Source organism: Ictalurus punctatus, chromosome 12 (genome assembly GCF_001660625.3).
Source record: "Ictalurus punctatus breed USDA103 chromosome 12, Coco_2.0, whole genome shotgun sequence".
Taxonomy (NCBI): Eukaryota; Metazoa; Chordata; class Actinopteri; order Siluriformes; family Ictaluridae; genus Ictalurus; species Ictalurus punctatus.
This window is the reverse complement of record NC_030427.2, coordinates 11,946,752-11,966,365: the sequence shown is the minus strand read 5'-3', so window position 1 is coordinate 11,966,365 and position 19,614 is coordinate 11,946,752. Positions and strand designations below refer to the sequence as shown.

Genomic DNA, 19,614 nt, shown 5'->3' with positions numbered 1-19,614 from the left:
ATTTAGGGCCCTCTGCTGCCTGTGAGGCTCATTGAAACAGTAGTAAAAAAAAAAAAAAAAAGCTGTGAAAAGCTTTTCCCTCCCCCCCAACACACCTCACACTCATTGCTTTAATTGGAAAACATCTAAATGGAAACCTGGAATGAGGAAATAAGCCTCATAAGTACCCAACAATAGTTCAAAACAGAGTTTTAAAGATCTTTAAAAATCTGATGATTGTATGCAAAAAGGTAATTTTTTAAACTCCGCCTATAAAATGGTAATGAAAATGATGTATCATTGATAAACATGCAGTTTGAGTCTGCCTATGCTAGAGTTAAGAACTTATTCACTCTATGTAATATATGTGCTTTTAATATTTTATTGTACTATTAACATTCTGGAGAATATGAACATATTTTATAATCATTATTTCACTCTACAATGTCAGATTTGACCAGTACGCCATACTGAAAAATCCGAGCTCAACCATATGTCAAGGTCATGTGAGAATACAGTAAATAATTGGTATGGATTTATATCTTTAATAACCATGGGTAAAGATTATGTTGCCCAAAAATGCTGAAAACAATGCTTGTGTCTATCAGTAACCAGGATCTCTCTTCCACATTTAAAATGGTCTCCAACTAGTTTTCAGGTATTTTCAGTGTCAGAGATCAGTTATGTTGTTTGGTGGCTTCCAGAGCTGCTCCGAGCACCATGATGAAGCGATGTACATCAGTGAAGGAGTTGTAGAGAGGAACAGGAGCTACACGTAGTACGTTCGGTTCCCTCATGTCACACTGCAGGACAGGTGTAAGAGAATTAGGCACACATTTTCACATATTGTATATTTACTATATATATGCAGTCATACTGTAGACGTATCAAACAATACATTCAATAGTCTGCATAATAAAGTAGGATATTCATCATAAAATACGGCTTATATTACATGAGGTGTAATCAATCAATCAATCAATCAATCAATAACATTTATTACTATAGCACATTTAAAAACACAAGTTGGCCAAAGTGCTTTACATACCAAGACCTAACAAATTCATACAACTTAAAAACATGATACCAAATCCAAAACAAATTAAAAAATGACTGTAAATCAAATACAGTCTAATGCAAGTGAGAATAAATGAGTCTTTAAATGAGATTAGGTATAGGACCTAACATGGAGAGGTAGGCTATTCCATAGTCAAGGAGCTGCAACAGAGAAAGCCTTTTGATCTCCTTTTGATTTTAGACGAGACTTTGGAATAGTTAACTGAAACCTCTGTGAAGATCTTAATGGTCTAGAGGACATATGTTGCTGAAGAAGTTCAGCAATACAATTGGGTTCCAAGCCATTTATACCCTTAAAAACAAATAGTAAAATCTTGTACTGAATTCTAAACTTAACTGGAAGCCAGTGGAGGGATGCTAATACAGGTGATATACTTGCATATGTCTTATTCCCAGTACTTCTGCATTCTGAACCAACTGCAGGTGTGAAAGTGAGGCATGGTAAACAACATAATACATTGAATTACAATAGTCCAGTGTGGATGTAATAAAAGCATGCATAACAATTTCTAAATCATTAAAAGACAAAAAAGGTTTCAATTTTGCAATAGTCCTTAATTGGAAGAATCCACCTCTAACCACAGAGTTTATATATTTATAAAACTTTAACTCAGCATCAAAAATAACACTAAGACTCCATGCTTGATTGTGCACCTTAGATTTTAAAAAAAGCCTAAATGATTAATTATATGTTTAGTTGAACTTGGAGGGCCAAACACTACCACTTCAGTCTTTGATTCATTCAGGTGGAGAAAACTGGATGCCATCTATTCCTTAACATCATTAAAGATCCTGAAGAAGGATGAGAACATTGGAGCTGCTGTGCCGCACCAGAAATCAGGCTGCGGCAAACGGAAATCCTAAAGAGGGACTTCAGCAGCCTGATCGAGACGGTAAGGAGCAGAATGCCTACAAAGAAGATCATTGTGTATGGACCTCTTCCCACATACAGACGTGGACTTGAAAGGTTCAGTAGACTCTTCGCCTTAAATGGGGCGTTAATATCATGGTGTAATAAACAGAATCTGCTCTTTGTTAATAATTGGAATCTGTACTGGGAGCATCCTAGGTTGTTCCATGCTGATGGCCTGCACCCCAGCAGACTTGGAGAGGATTTCCTCTCAGACAACATCTCCAAGACACTACACACCATGTGACTGCCTGATGTAAGTACAACTTCCAACATCAACAACATTTATCATAATCAATGGTCAAATAATAATTCAGCATTTGTAATACATCCTTTAGAGACTGTGTTTGTTCCTTGAGCTAAACAAATACATAGGCATTTTCTGAAAGTTCCTTTTAGTAACCTAATTAACATAAAATTAGATCATACTGAATGTATAGCCAGCACCTTTGAAGAAGCTAGGACTGTTAACCATTAGATCTCTTACGTATAAGGCACTTATTGTTAGTGAAACCATCACCGATTAGGGGATTAAGAAAATGTGTTTAACAGAAACTTGGATTAAACCAAACGAGTACATAGCACTAAACGAAGCTAGTCCTCCTGGATACAATTATATACATCAGCCTTGTCTAACTGGCAGAGGAGGAGGTGTTGCACTCATGTATAGTCATTATCATGTATCAGAGGAGTAACTCTGGACTTCAGTTCCCAGTAGCCACTGCACCGTACTCATCAGTCACATGATCACCTGAACCTGAATCACTTTCTGGTTAACGAGCACTCTCATGTATATAGCCATAGTTTTCACTGCTTTTTTTGTCTCACGTTAGTCCTTCTATGCCTTTGTCTCTATAGCTGTGTTTATGTTCCTTAGTTTATGTTTAATGCTTGCCAAAGTGTTTTGCCTCTTGTTATAGTGTTTTTTGTATGTTGTTTGTTTCTTTATTAAAACCTGAAATTCTGCACCTGCATCCGTCTCAAACATGACAGAACGTGAGACCTCTACATAGATGCAGCAGAATTTTTCTGTGTCAAAAGGTCCCTGTATGAGAGGGAGAAGCCGAGGGAGGAGCCTTCCAGCCAGGATGGAACCATCTACCATTGTGGATATCGTCCAACATTTCTGGTCAGCTGAGGACGCCGTGTCGTGACCATTATTTGCTGAATACGTTGCGCTGCGTCCCGACATGCCCGACTGCTCCGCTCTGTTTTCCTGCCCCGCGAAGAACACAGCTGTGCTTTCCTGCTCTGCTGAGGACCTCGCTCAGCTTTTCTGCTCTGCTGAGGGCATCGTGTGGCTGTTCAGCTTCTGTTTTATGCCCACTACTTTTTTACTCTATATATGCTACCTCTGGGTCAAATTATTCATAAAGATGGAATTAGCTTCCACTGTTATGCTAATGACACACAGCTGTATGTTTCAGCAAAGCCAGATGACAGCCACCAGCTCAATAATGTTGAGGAATGTGGACAGGACATTAGACACTGGATGATTATTAACTTCCTTCTACTTAATTCTGATAAGACAGAAGTACTTGTGCTAGGACCATATACAGCTAGAAGTAAGATTTCTGATTACATAGTAACTCTGGAAAGCCTTTCTGTTTCATCATGTTCAGCAGTAAAATACCTTGGTGTTATTATTGACCTCAGTCTTTCATTTGATGTTCATGAAGCTAATATTACTAAGATAGCCTTCTTTCACCTCAGAAATATTGATAAGACCAGAAATACAATGTCACTACATGATGCAGAAAAATTAGTTCATGCTTTCATCACCTCTAGCTTGGATTACTGTAATGCCTTACTGTATGGATGTTCCAGTAGGAGCATAAACTAACTCCAGTTAGTCCAGAATGCAGCTGCAAAAGTCCTTAATAGAACCAGGAAGTATGACTACATCATCCCTATCTTATCCACACTGCATTGGCTCCCAGTGAAATTTCGCATTGATTATAAAATACTTTTGAGCTATAAAGCACTGAATGATCTCCCGTCACAGTAGCTTAGGGAACTTTTGGTCTTTTATGATCCGCCATGCCTACTTTGATCAAAAGGTGCAGGCTATTTGTTGGTACCTTGAATAGTGAAGGATACAGCAAGGGGAAGACACAGTCTCAGTGTTTAAGTCCAGGCTGAAAACATATTTGTTTACTCAAGCTTACCATGAATAGATTTTCTTTTATACAAAGTACACAGTCTTATCCATTATGAGATAGTAAGCATACCTAACAATCTCTCCCTCTCTTTACCTCCCCCTCTCTCTCTCCTTCTGTCAAGATACACATGATATTATGGAGATGCCAGTGATCCTGACCCTTTGCTCTCTGGACCAGCCTGATCCATCCTGATGCCCTACCTCTGGTTGGAGCTCTCTTATACTGGAGGCTACATTCTGCTACTGAGGATGACCCCAAGCAGTGCAGCCTGGAGATTGCTAAGGATGGTGCTGCTTGAAGTACCATGGAAATGGTTTTGAACTTCAATTTCACATGAACAGTAGCGCTATGGTGCTAGAACTATGGCTGCTGCTATGGCCTTAGGACTGCAATTACCACATACAATTTTGCACTCAAGTCTCCTTTAGCGAACAGTGTAATCCAATGTTCAACAAAACAGACTTCATATGAAAACCATAATGAACTTCCCTTTACTTTCACACTATCCATTGTTACCCAGATGAAGATGGGTTCCCTTTTGAGCCTGGTTCCTCTCAAGGTTTCTTCCTTCACTGTTGCCATGGATTGCTCATTAGGGATAAATTTACACATTTAAAATCTGTATCCTGTGTTTATATGTTTCTGTAAAGCTGTGACAATATCCATTGTTAAAAGCCATATATACAAATAACATTTAATTGAATTGAATTAAAGCAATCAAAAAGTGATTGTAAGGCCAAATTATCCCACATCCTTACCGGGAACTAAAGTTGAGTGTCGTCAACATAAAGGTGATAATATATGTTATGTTTCTGACAATCATTGGCCAGAGAAAGCATAAAATTGAAAATAAAACTGGGCCCAATTTTGATCCTAGTGGAATGGTGCAATTCATTAATGCAGAAGAAGAAGAAAAATTTCCTTTTTCAACAGAAAAAGTTCTGTTCCGAAAAGATATGAGTCTTAAATGCTCCAGAAGAATTCCATGTACTATAGTGTCAAATGCAGCAGTCAGATCAATTAAAACTAAAATTGCACACTTCCCTCAATCAACAGCCAACAGCAAATAATTGGACACTGAAGAGCTGATTCTGTACTATGTTGAGCCCTGAATCCTGACTGAAACTTATCAAAGATGCCATTCCCATTTAAATTAGTGGAAAGCTGTTGATAGACAACCTTCTCTAAGATTTTTGATAAGAAAGACAGTTTTGAAATTGGTTGAGAGTTATATAATACTGTTGGGTCGAAATTGGCCTTTTTAAAAACTGGTTGTACCACCGCATGTTTGAAGCAGGACGGCACAACACCTCGTGATAAGCTGCAGTTCACAATTGACATTAAATCTAAACCACCACCTCCAATACTTGAATGAGAAGGTGCGGGGGAACAATGTCCAAAGAACACTGTGTAGGCTTCATATGGCAACCATAATTTGCCATATATTTGCCATACGATATTTAATCATAAATATCATATTTAGTCTTTCAAAATGTCATAAGACACCTGAAACTTATCTTTCATAATTTATGCTTTTCTCTACACTTGGCAGAGACCATGAGTATCATGATCATTATTAAGCCAAAGCTGTGGTTTGGATTTTGCACCTAGGAAATAGAGGAGCACAATTGTCCAAGATGTCATTATAGGTGGAGTTAAACATTGACACTAAATCATTTAAACCCAAACCAGAAGATAGGAACCCTGAGTTATACACTACTGGAGATAGTGTATAAGCCTTAGAAAAAAAACTCAATGGGCACTGAAGATTTTATGGAACGGATGTACCAGCCTAAAGGCTTAATATTTGACAAGGTATTAAAAACTGAAATTTTAAAAACAAGTGGGTCATGATCAGAAAAGTAAGCATCCTCAATATCCACACTAAAAACTGGGACACCCATGACCAATCTTGGGTTGGACTTAAAACAGAATGAGTAAGATTAAATAAATCAATAAGATGTAAAAACTAGAGATGCACAAATGTATCGGCCGATACCTATTTTTTATTATTACCTATTATAAAGGCTATTTTTCATGCTATGGGCCATCGGCCGATAGTTTAAAAACATCCGATGATCACTGTCTACTATATCCTGTCAATCAAAAGAGGGTGGGAAAACACATTGATTTCGTGCTGTGTGTAAAGAAGATGTCTCTTGTGTGGAATGACGATAAAACTGCAGTTTATAAGCTTTGTAATCTCTGCACTGCTAAAATTTTACACAGGAAGTGAGCAGCAGTGAAGTGTAAGTTTTGGCGTCCAGTCTAATTTATTTTATTATTTTTGTCGAGCTTCTCGTGCTGAAAAATATATTTGTATATTTTGCATGGAGCAAAATATACAAATGGAGAGCATGCAGCACTCTCCGAAGAGCAAGCACACACTTTCAGATTTCAGTGACACTGACTTTGTTTACTTCTGACATGTGTGTTTTGTGATTTCTGACCTGTCTCCGCCCCTGTATTGTCATTGGTTGTTTCCCGCTTGTGTCATTAGTCTCAGCTGTTTTATTTCACCCTTGATTACGTTTGTCATTTAAACCCCTCGTGTCTCTTTGATTCTGGTTAGCTTCGCAAAGTATTATGTGAGTTTTCAGTATACCTAGCATTTGTTCCTCGTTTCATGTGTTACACTTTTGATCTTGTTCTTGCCCTCGTTCTTTGATTCTGGCCAGCCTTGTTTATGTAACAAGGCAGACCTATCAGTTAGCGGTATTTGCTGAGAAATTTAGTATGGTGCATCTCTACTAAAAACTCATAAACCATAAGTTTATTGGGGCAACAAATATGTAAGTTAAAATCACCATGTATTAAGATTGTCAGGTCAAGGCAAACTAGCGACTCCATTTCCCAGAATGCACTGCAAACTACAAACATGACTGAAGACTACAACTCCCAATGTAACACACAGACACTCACCTTCTCATAAGAACTAATCATACACACCTGTTCCTGATCACAATCAAAATCACACCACACTATAATAGAGACTGTTCAGGCACTAAGCTTTTGGTGAACTGTATGTTCAGTTGACTAGTTCTCTGTCTATACTAAGCCTTGAAATTGTGTTTGATTTTCTGGTTTTCACTTGACTTGGCTCTTGTGGTTTTTTTGGGTTTTTTTTTTTTTTTTTTTTTTTTTTTTTGTCTCTCTGCCTAACATTGTTTTGACTGATTGCCTGATTTCTGCCTGTTTAAGTTTGTGGATTTTGCATTACCCTTTGGACTTGTTTTTGCTATTAAACTATGTAACCTGCACTTGCTTCTGTCATCGCCTCCATTTCATGACAAAGATTCTCTCATAGCTGAGTATGACTATAACTAAAAACTCCAAATAGTTTGTTATATTTTGGGGGTCTATATATAAGTGCACAAATAACTGGACAACTTGTATCTAATTTAAACAGCTGCAACTAAAAACTAGAGTAATTTTCTGCCACTAATAAATGACATTTAAAATGATTGGTAAATATAGTAACAACCAGTCTGTCATGTAATATCGGAGAAGGACTAGAAACTAGGTATCCCATAAGCCATTGAACCATGTCACATTTCATTTCACCTGTTTCACGTTTAGCTCATTAGCTCTGGTGTGTGTGTATATATAGTGATGTTTGGCACTGCACTGTGGTTTTGTGTTTGTTCTGTCCTCAAGTATCATGTTACACTCGTTCAAGTTTTCATGTAAGTCTTGTGTGGAGCTTTGTTTGATACTGCATTAAATGTTTAACTGAGATTCTGCATTTGCATCCACCTCTAATTCCAAATCATGACAGAACGCAAGACAGAAAAAAATGGATACAGCAGATTTTTTCGTCATGCAAGAGGCCCCTTTTGAAAGGAAAAAAACATGGGAGATGGAAGGGAGATTCTCTCTGATCAAGGCTAATCAGGAATGGTTCAACATGATGTACTCCTTCACGGTGTATATCGAGAAGAAGCCTTCCAGCCAGGTGGAAACCATCTCCCACCCTCCCTGCCCCAGTAAGGATGTCGATCTGCCACTTTCCCCTACTGGGCATCTCGTTCAGCCTGCCAAATCAAAAGAGAACATCGTTCAGCCTCCCTGCATGACTGAGCATGCCGCTCAGCACCCCCGTACAGCTGAGGTCACCATTCAGTCTCCCTGTTCAGCTGAGGACACTGCTCAGTCTCCATGTTCAGCTGAGGACGTTCCTCTGCCTCCCAGTGCAGCCAAGAGCTCTGCTTTACTTCCCTGCTCTGCCTTGAACATCAGTATGCTAGGCTCCTCCATGAACATTGCTCCACCTTCCTACTCCACTGAGGATATCGTTCCTCCTTCCTGCTTGGTTGAGGACGTCACTCCGTCATTATGCTCAACTGAGGACATTGCTCTACCATCCTGCTCCACTGAGGACATCATTCTGCCTCCATGCTCTGCTGAAGATGTCGCTCCTTTTCTTTGCTTCATGCCATATGTTGCTTCCCATTCCTGCTCCAAGATGGACATCGCCCCCCCCCCCCCCATCATGCTTCGTACTCACAGGTACTCGTGATCATAAATATGAAGTGTGTTAACTCTTAATGTAGATAAACAAAAGAGTAAAGAAACAACAAACAAAAACATCAGACAATGGCTTAGTGACAGACACATTGGCTCCATCTCACCCAAGCATTCAATTTCCCAATGTTTAAACTTGATCACTCCCTCTTCTGAAAAAGTAGTGTCCACCTTCTCTCAACAGAGGCTACAGGGGTTTCATAAATCATGTTTCTCCTTTTTCTCCATGTTTCTCTCTTTTTCATGAGCCAAGATGCTAGCATACTAGTATACACAACACCTGACAATGACACCCATATGTGGTTCCTCCCCAACTTGTGACAAAGTTGGAAGCACAAATTTGTATAGGATGGCTTTGTATACTGTAGCATACATAATGACAATTTCCCTTCAAGGCACCCAAACCTGTTCTGGCATAACAATGAACCCTGTGCACAAAGTGAGCTCCATGGAGATATGGTTTTCCAAGGATGGAATGGAAGACCTCGAATGTTCTGCACAGAGCCCTGACCTCAACCCCACTAATCATCTTTGTGATGAACTCGAATACTGACCATGTAAATCACCATCGCCATAGTCCAAAATCAATTGGAAAGCCTTCCCTGAAGAGTGGAGGTTATTATAAGAGCAAAGAAGGGGCTAAATCTAGAATGGGATGTTCAATAAACATGTATGAGTGTTATGGTCAGGTGTCTATAAACATTTGACTATATAGTGTATTAGCTTAAAAAAGATAGCAATGGCTTTGGTAAGCTGAAAGATTCTTCCAAATCTTTAAGGTCTGGTGTTTGGAAGCACTTTGGCTTTACAGTCTGTGCTAGAAAGAAATCAGCCCCAATCTGAGTTTTTTTTCCCCTATGTATAGTTGTGGTGCTGTTGCACTTGGTTCCACAAAAGTCCGAAATAATCTATCCTAAGACACATCCCAAGCCCCCTCTGTGTTTAACTCACGGGTTACAATGTCATTTTAACTATCTAAGGATTGACAACTAAAACCAAAAAATTCCATTTAAAAACCACTCACTGCAACTCCTCTTTTCTCAAGCTCTTGAAAGATGACTCTGATGGGAACCGAGAAGGAGAGTGAGAGCTGGCAGCCCCTCTCTGCCGGGTTACTGGGTGTGATGATACGGACGTGAGGTTTCTGTGGCTCCAACTTGTCCTCGCTGTAGTAGTGCTTCAGCAGATGTTCCAAATAACCAGTCAACAGGATGGACTTCTTCCTCAGATCCCTCATGGTGGTTTTGTTAAAGATCTGATTAAGAAAAGCATTGATATTTTCAATTACACATTAAATATTCTGACATCAAAATGTTGAACCTTCTCCCATCTAAATTACGCTTTAGATTGGGGAATGATAAAGGAATGAAGGACAAAAGAAAGAAAAGTAGTAGGGCTGCATAAAATGACCCAAAAAAACCTACAGTGATTATTTGCTACATATTGAAATTACAAGAAACAAGAAAAGTCAAAGATCGCCTGTGTTAATTTGATCAAAATGTATATTCATTTACAGCTCAGTGTAAAATGTTGCTTCCGCCATGGTTGTTTGTGAATGTAATCAATGAGGTGGTGTGTTTTGTGGCCTGACACAAAACAGAGTTACCGTTACCTCAGCGATAGTGAAATTCACATTATCATTTTCATCTTACAGTGGGGGAAATAAGTATTGGATGTGTCAACATGAGGCTCTTCACATGAAATTTTCACCAGACATTGAGTATTAACTCAAGAAATCTGGAAATATAGAGAATTCACACCATTAAAGTCCATAAATGAAGAAATTAATCGGCCACAATATTCAGGTATGATTTTTGGCTCATTCATCTAAACATACTGTCTTTGTTCAATTGGATTCAAGTCAGGTGATTGACTGGGCCACTCTAAGCCCTTGATTTTTTTTCTCTGAAACTAATTGAGAGTTTCCTTTGCTGTATGCTTTGGATGGTTGTCCTGCTGGAAGGTTCACCTATGTCTCATCTTCATCATCCTGGTGGATGGCAGCAGATTCTTCTCAAGAATCTCCCAATAAAGGGCTCCATTCATCGTTCCTTCAATTATATGAAGTCTGCCAGTACCATGCGATGAAAAACAGCCCCACACCATGATGCTTCTACCTCCAAACTTCACCGTTGGTATAGTGTTTTAAGGGTGATGTGCAGTGCCATTTCTTCTCTCTTGCTCTGTCCCAAATTTTTTGACACGTATTGCGACCATTAAATTCAAAATTACCTTTTTTTTTCTTTAAATGGTACATTTACTCAGTTTAAACATTTGATATGTTTGATATGTTTTACTGTGAATAACATATGGGTTTGAGATTTGCAAGCCATTGCATTCTGTTTTTATTTACATTTTACACAGCATCCCAACTTTTTTGGAATTGGGGTTGTATTAAATGTGTATTGCCTCACCTCTAGACTGGCCTGTAGGGGACACACCAGTAAAATGGGTTGATTTGAGAGTCTGAATCCACTAACTCCAGGCTGCAGGCTCATCACTGCAGAAACACGACATGACATAAAACAGACAGGAGAGATGCATTCAATAATCTTCCATTGTAGTTACCTTTTTAAACCACCAGGAGGAAGCAATGTGCTAATCATACTTTTGTTTGAATTATACTGGTTTGGCGTTTTACCACCTATTATTTAACACAGAGCACTGAGGTTTTGAATTCTCATATATGATCATGTGGTCATAAGGTGATTAATTTTTTTAGTGTAACAGAGCAACACAGTACCATTGGTCATCTGGAATCTAGTGTCCAACTTGTGTCCCCACCAACCAAGAAGCCTGAGAGAGAGAGAGAGAGAGAGAGAGAGAGAGAGAGAGAGAGAGAGAGAGAGAGAGAGAGAGAGAGAGAGAGAGAGAGAGAGAGAGAGAGAGAGAGAGAGAGAGAGAGAGAGAGAGAGAGAGAAGATGAGTGATCTACTTTTCTGACATACATATTTTTTTTTTCTTTTGCAGTCATGGCATTTGATACTCACGCAGGTTTGACTGTGTACGCATGTTTCTCATGTATGTACGCTCCTGCCAAACCACCTGCTCCAGAGTTCATATACTGACAACATATTTAAATTTTCAACATTTCAAAAATACAGTTTTAACTGTTTACTAAGAATAGTACACAGTAATAAATTAAACAAAGTCAATATTTGGTGTGATGACACTTTGCTTTATAAAAGAAAAGTAGTCTCGGATACAATTTGTGCAGTTTTATAAGGAAAAGCAAAACCAGCAAAAAGGAAAAGTAGTATCTTATGTAATATGCTGCTATCTTTACTGACATACAAAAAAAATTCTGTAGCGTTTAATTTTGTGCTGGAAAACTAATGTTTGGAGATAGTGTGGTGTAGAAGTCATAAAATTAAAAAATCTATAACAAAGTCTGTACTGAAAAAACAGTGTGCCTAAGATTTTTGCAAAGTAATGTGTATATATAGGAATACTATATAATCCATCCATCCATCCATCTATCTTCTATACCAGTTATCCTTCCTTCAGGGTCACGGGCAAACCTGGAGCCTATCCCTGGGAGCATGGGGCACAAGGACACCCTGGACAGGGTGCCAATCCAGCACAATACTATATAATGTAAATGATAAAAGCAATTAACTTGTCTCATGGACAGCCGACAACAACAAAAAATATATTGAAAAATTGAAAGGTACTTTTCGATATGGCTACCTCTCTGTGTGCGCCAAAACCACCTCAGGTGTTTATTGCCAAAAAGCTCTATTTTGGTTTCATTTGACCATAGAACCCGATCCCATTTGAAATTCCAGTAGTGTCTGGCAAACTGAAGATGCTCGAGTTTGTTTTTGGATGAGAGTAGAGGCTTTTTTCTTGAAACCCTTCCAAGCAGCTTGTGGTGATGTAGGTGACTTCGGCTTGTAGTTTTTGAGATTTCTAACCCCAAGACACAACTAACTTTTGCAATTCTCCAGCTGTGATCCTTGGAGATTTTTTGGCCACTCAAACCAATCTCTTCACAGTACGTTGAGACAATGTAGACACACGTCCAATTACAGGTTGATTCATAACATTTCCAGTTGACAGGAACTTTTTATTTATTGCCCTGATGGTGGAAATGGGCATTTTCACTGCTTGTGCTATTTTCTTATAGCCACTTCCCATTTTGTGAAGCTCAATAACCTTTTGCCACACATCATATTCCTTGGTCATACCCATTATTATGAATGTGTGTTACCTCATATTTATACCCCTGTGAAACAGGAAGTCATAGTTGAAAAATTTCCTGTTCCTAGTCATCCAGGGGTATTAATAGAATGTAAAATATCAATGGGAATATTCTTCAAATATATTTTTCTTATATGAATTCATAGGGGTGGCAATAATTGTTGCACACCTATATTTAACAAAGATTTTTGGGAGGATAAAACTGTGTGGTGTTTGCAATTGTTTGATATCCATGAGAGCAGAGAAGTTTTGTGAATTGTTTTAACAAACGATCAGAAGATTAAACAATAATGACTAATTTTCGAAGCCTTCTTTGCTCAAATTTATAAAGGGTAACTAAATATATATATATATATATATATATATATATATATATATATATATATATATATATATATATATATATATATATATATATATATATATATATATATATATATATATATGAAACTGGAAAAAATGTCTGATTATTTTCCTATAAAACACTTCCTATTTCATTTTATCCCTTGCAATGTAAAGCAGTTATAATTTTAAACTCATTAAATTCCTTTTAATCATCATTATTAAGAAACCACTCCAATCCTTTAGATCTAAACTCACTTTGTAGGTGCACCAGCAGGCGAAGTCGACTCCCCAGTCATGCAGTCGCAGCTCTGCATTACCCACTGCATGTGCACAGTCAAACCCTACATAGCAGCCCTAAACACACACACATTATCCTGCTAAACTGTAGTGAAAAGCCCACTGGTGGTGAATTTTGTGCTTTCTGGTTTCTCAGTAACTGAGAAAATAAAGCTGAGGGAATGACCATTTGTAGCTGCTATAACATTATTGATAATCGGAACTAACTTGTCTAATGGAAGTTCCACAACATTAGATGTAACTATAAATGGATATAATGTATGAAATGCCATTATTTAATTTGAAAAATATGTAATCGTTGGCAAACAGCTGTATTATAAGAGGAATAAGACACATTGGAACACTGTCATTAGAAAATAATCAACTTCACTATTGGTATTATAGCATGACCCATTGTGCAGGAGTGTGACCTAACCTGGGCCTGGCCTGCTTTGGTGATGACCTCCATATTAAACAGCTGACCTGTGTAGTACTGGACTCCACCGAGCATCACCACAGCAACAGAGTTTCCCTCTCGCTTGATTGTAAACAAAATGTCCTCCGTCCTCAGTGTCTCCTCCCCCTAACACAGACAAGGAAGCATATCTCAGTGTCAGTCCCTTTAATGCAACACTGTACATAAAGAAAGGTGGTTCTTGGTGAGTTTTTTGTGATAGATAGGAAATCATTTCTGAAGTGCACAGAAAGCAACATTGGATAAGGTAAATATTTGTCTAGAAAATGGTAAAGAGTTACTGCTCTGGGTTTGAGGAGGACCATGCTCTCCCTAGGATCAAATCCTCTTAGGCATATCTGAGATTCCACAGCATACTGTAGAACACAGAAAAAAAAATAAAATTAAAAAATAATAAAATTAAAAATAATAAAATAAAAACATGCAGTAATGTTTTTTTCATTAGACTATGTTGTAGCTAGACAGTATAATTTGTCTACACTCGAACCTAAATAAAACGTTCAATTCAATAACTATTAAGAAATGTTCTTGTTAATTTAGTTAATAAAATTTGTTTACATGGATGATTTTAATCAATTTCAACAGGTGTATTTACAAAAGAAATACGATGAAATGTATAACTAGCATGAGTTCACTCTGTAAACTTTTCTATATGATTAAAAGATTAAGAAGGTTAATGTGTAACTAGGATTTCTAACTAGGACAAGTGTACACGAGTGACAGTTCTACTCACATGATCAGAAGGAAAGGCCTTTTCCTCCAGAATGATTTTGTGGCGTTTTGCAGTGGGCTTGTAAAAAGCAAGCTGTTAGGGATAATAAAAGCCAGAACTTGTAACTAAATAAATGTTTGATGATGTATTTTTAGAGATTAGATTTATGATTTAATTAATTGTTTACCATCAAGAGGTGCAGATTGACAGTCAAGCCATTCAATAAGGCCACTTCCTCTGGTTTAGCACCTTATTATATACATACATACACACACACACACACACACACACACACACACACACACACACACACACACACACACACACACACGCGCACATATACATACACACACACACACACACACACACACACACACACACACACACACACACACACACCTCTATCTCTTAGTATATCTCATGATAAAAAATTCTGAAGCATATATTGCCCTTTATACCACAGTACTGTTGAATTCTTGAATCTGATTGGCCAGAAGTTTGTGATGAATTTTCTCTAACAGTAGCTCTGTGAATGTATGCCTGATGATCCACACAATATAACCCTAATATTATCCAGATTAAAAATCTAGTGTTATTTAACAATAAAAACATTGGATCTATGAAAAATGAGACATTAATGGAAGGAGTCTCGAGTGTCAGTCAGTAGGTTTTCCACCATGGAGAAAGAGGAGTTCCTAGTTTCTCTGTAACATAATATAACATAAAATATATTTTTTAAAATTTATTTATTTATTTATTTATTTTTTTACTTCAAGAGGAGAGAAACAACGAGCTGTTTTGTGGACATACTACAACATTAAACATAGCTGTGAATGGGTAAAAAGTATGTAATCATAACAGACTGCTGTTGTATAAGAGGAATAAAATCCACTTCGAGGTAGTAACAGTTAGTCCGCTTTGCTTTGGGATGTAGTACACCATCCCGTCATTGATTATTTTCCAGATAACAGCATGCCAGTGGTACATTCCATTTTTAATTCATGATTCACTAATCCATTAGAGTTTAACATTTGAGTGACTTACAATCAGATGGAAAGAAGTGTTTTATAAATCCATCAGTTCTTTAATTACCTACAACCTTTGCCATGAGAGCTTCCAGATTGTTCTCAGCCCAGGCCCAAGGGCGCGACCCCATCACATGTCCATGGACTCCTCTATGAACAAGCATTCATTTTAGTCTCAGTTGAGAAATTTAGTGATTAAACAAATTTACAAACAATACAACTAACTTACATTCATATTACACAGATAAATTTAGATTCATTTCCAAATTTCCATTTCCATTATCTTAAACATTATTAGAATTAAATACTGAATTATTCAAAAAACAGTCTCAATAGGTACATGGCTTACGTTTTGGCCCATTTCTCCAATTCCTCATCAATGTACTTTTTGGTATTTTTGGGTTGTAGTCCTAGAGAGTTGCCTACAAAGTAAATGCAATCTTCTGAGCCATTCACAAGTGTCAGGTCAGCTGTGAGAAACACAGAAGTCATTCAAACACTAGTCATTCAAAAACAAATCACAAATCCTTCATTAGTATTAAATGTACTATTGTTTGTCACGGGAATGGTACCCTCAAGGTTACATCTATTGTAAACAGAATATTGTTTACATGTAAAGAATAATGCACAGCGTGGTATGCTGTTAGCGGAAAATAATAATAATAAAAAAAGGCAAACCTTTAAGTGACCACTCCAGTGACAAGCAATGCCAGATGGCATTAATTTACATTATAAATGCATGATTTTCTTGAGGAATTTACATTGCGGAAGATCAGCTACTTTCGGAACCAGGAATTCCTGACGCATATCCCACAGTTTGTCATGTTGGTCAAAATATTCAGCTATGTCACGCGAAGTAGTGCTGCAGCCCAGCTGCTTAGACACCCTCTCAATTATTTCCTGTGGGGAGCCCACTGAGAAAGGATCCATGACAGCACCTACAAACAGCAATGTACTCATTTTATATATTTTTTTTTCATTCAGGCAAAAATAAAATGCAAATTGGCTTTCTTAGCAAAAGAGGGAATTGGGAGGTGCTCAAACTTTGATCAGTTCACAAACCAGTCTTTCTGGAAAAATGCATCAGTCTCAGACAAACTCGTTATTATTATTATTTTATTTCTTGGAGCACTAATAATACATCTTACTCCTACAGTCTTACTGCTACACTTTTAGTTTTTGTAACATTACAACCTGGGCCTGAAATAGACTTAATTGTGTTTATATATGTATACACAACACATTTCTGCTCTTTTTTTGTTTGTTATTTTGCTTTATCATCCTTTGTTTTGAAATGAATATGCCTTGCACCTTCAAATGTTAGATATATTGTGTGAATTAAATAATTTCAGTTCCAGGTTGTAAAATGTGGAAAACCATAATTGCATAAGTGCTTTTGTCTTGTTTACACCTGCTTTTTAATATGTCTGCATTTAAATTTTTGAAAATTTGTATTATATATATATATATATATATATATATATATATATATATATATATATATATATATATATATGTGCGTGTGTGTGTGTGTGTGTGTGTGTGTGTGTGTGTGTGTGTGTTGGGGAGTATTCATTAAATATTATTCAAATAATGCCTTCAAAATTTGGATAGTAACTTTGCCTCACATGTCTCCCATACCAGGCCTTTACTCTCATGACAAGTTGTCACATTATTTCTAATATAATGTATTTTAACCTAAGTGAAAGCACTTACCTTAATAGAGAAAATTCTGAATTTTGTCCTTGATCGGTTTGAAAGCTGCAAAGACTGGATGGCATGCTTCCGTGTGTAACCTTTAAGCCTGTGAGTAAATATCATAAGAGACAAGCTAATGATTGACAATCAGGTCACCGCTGTACTCGATTAAGTGCATACTACAAAAATACAGCGCAGTTGCAGTTTTACCTTGACTTCCACCTGTATCTTAACTTTGCACTTTTCAGTTCTTCTCTCTGAAATGATCATGATAGTAATACAGTATAAGCATTCATGGAGCACACAGTACCAGACTGACTTAATGATATATATTTGCAGCACTCCAACTTTATTACTTTAACACAGTGATTACATTTTATATGTTTTTACAGCCACTTAAATAATAATCAATCCCAATTCCAATAATTATCAATTGCGTTGACAATTTAATTCTATATTTGTTGTTGTTGTTGTGTCTATTCAACTTAATCATACACTTGGTGGCCATCTTGGAAATCCCAGCAGTGGCGCCACCAAGGTTTCTGAGCCTCCTAGCTAATTTGTACTCTGGGCCCCAAGCCTCCACCCCCGATTATCTTTTCTTATTGCCAAAACAATCATTATCAATAAGCATAACAATTATTGCATATTCAATAAGAGACTATGAAGAACTAAATTTGAATAGTTTTTAAATTAACAAATTATGCATTTATAACTTTATATGAATAATTATATACACAGTACAAGTAATTAACACCAGTGTACTCTCTCTCTCTCTCTCTCTCTCTCTCTCTCTCTCTCTCTCTCTCTCTCTCTCTCTCTCTCTCTCTCATACACACACTATAGAAACTTTATAATGTCTTTATAAGCTGTCGACTAGTAATTATTATTCTGCAAGTACCAAGAACTATGAACATTTATTGTTTTTATTATTATTATTATTATTATTATTATTATTATTATTATTATTATTATTATTATTATTATTCATGGGGAGAATAATAAGTTTCACACACCAGCAGCTCCAGAAAGAAATGTGAAAATGAGCTAAAACAGTGACAGGATCATTGAATCAGTGAGTTGAACTTGAGAATCAAATCGGTGCTATTCGTGAATGAATCATTCAGAGTGGTTTTATCAACAGGATTCTCCAATTCACTGAAGTGAACTGGCTCAAACAAACGATCCACTCACGAATCAGACATCATTACAAAACTTCTCTCATAAACTCACTCCGTACAATTAAAGCAGATTTATATAATTACATTAAATTTCGATCGATCGAATCTGTTGCAAGGTTTCAGAAAGCTTGAATATACACTGGACTAGTTTTATTGTCGCTTGGTGCTTTTCCATCCTTTTTGAAGCTCAGTGCTCCATTACTATTGCTCGATTACGTGGAAAAACATACATTCTTGCAAATATTGTGTTCCAACTTCCAAGGATAAACATCGGGGGTGAGTAACTGATAGAGATTCTATTTGATGTTAATTGTAACAGCTTCATACGGGTTAGCTTCAAAATCATAGCACAAAACAGGGAACAGAAATCACCTTATTATTATTATCATTATTTTAACTGGGTGACTAGCTGTCTTCCCTTTCTTCAAAAATTGATGTTTATATGTTAGTTTCTTAATTAGAGTATTGTTTTAATCGGGTTAATATCAGATTATTGTTGTCCACGTATTGACTGATTTAAGTTAAAATCCATTTCCTAACAACCAAAATAATATTGATATTTGAAACTGGTGTTCTCACATGCTCTCCCTGTGTTCATGTGGGTTTCCTTCAGGTTTTCCGGTTTCTTCCAACCTATCAAATACATGCTCTTTGGTTAATTGGCTACTTTAAATAAATACCTCAACGTGAATATGTGTGTACGGTGTTCTGTGATGTACTGCAATTCTATGCAGACTATTCCTGCCTCGCACCTACTGTTCCCGGGACAGGCTCTAAATCCACCACAACCCTAATTAATAAGTTAAAATATAGTTCTAATATGTGAATAAACTAATGTCACAGGAATCTTAGATAATATTTTACTGATGTGTGAACTGCAAATGCTTTTTCATTAATCTCCCACTCTACATACAGTCCCTCTGTTCCCTTTCAAAGGGAACAAAATGTTGCGTTTAGCATAACAGTATGGGAGCACCCTTGCGCGTGCGACCGGTATCTGAAGCTTGTGTAAAATTATGCCTATTTATAGGCCTGCCATGATCAGGT

At 37.1% G+C, this 19,614-nt stretch overlaps 1 protein-coding gene across 1 annotated transcript; it reads right to left on the bottom strand.

The window, feature by feature from the left end:
- Positions 1 to 334: 334 nt before the first annotated feature.
- Positions 335 to 17,536, bottom strand: kynu (kynureninase). Its single transcript, XM_017481780.3, has 14 exons — positions 17,405 to 17,536; positions 16,450 to 16,626; positions 16,038 to 16,158; positions 15,756 to 15,838; positions 14,851 to 14,912; positions 14,685 to 14,756; positions 14,233 to 14,307; positions 13,913 to 14,059; positions 13,456 to 13,554; positions 11,643 to 11,716; positions 11,396 to 11,448; positions 11,067 to 11,152; positions 9,677 to 9,907; positions 335 to 782 (listed from the first exon to the last, which is right to left on the bottom strand). Exons 2-14 carry the CDS (start codon positions 16,616 to 16,618, stop codon positions 657 to 659), a joined length of 1,398 nt encoding a protein of 465 aa, XP_017337269.1. The 5' UTR covers positions 16,619 to 16,626; positions 17,405 to 17,536; the 3' UTR covers positions 335 to 656.
- Positions 17,537 to 19,614: the final 2,078 nt, after the last annotated feature.

What these genes read in the sequence shown, in the direction of transcription:
- kynu (XM_017481780.3), bottom strand. Translation starts at nt 16,618, where the DNA reads ATGGATCCTTTCTCAGTGGGCTCCCCACAGGAAATAATTGAGAGGGTG. An exon ending in TCCTCCTCAAACCCAGAGCA is followed by an intron (nt 14,060 to 14,232) that starts GTAACTCTTTAC and finishes TGTCTGTGTTAG; the next exon opens with GGGGAGGAGACACTGAGGAC. An exon ending in CCTGCTGGTGCACCTACAAA is followed by an intron (nt 11,717 to 13,455) that starts GTGAGTTTAGAT and finishes ATATGTTGTCAG; the next exon opens with TATATGAACTCTGGAGCAGG.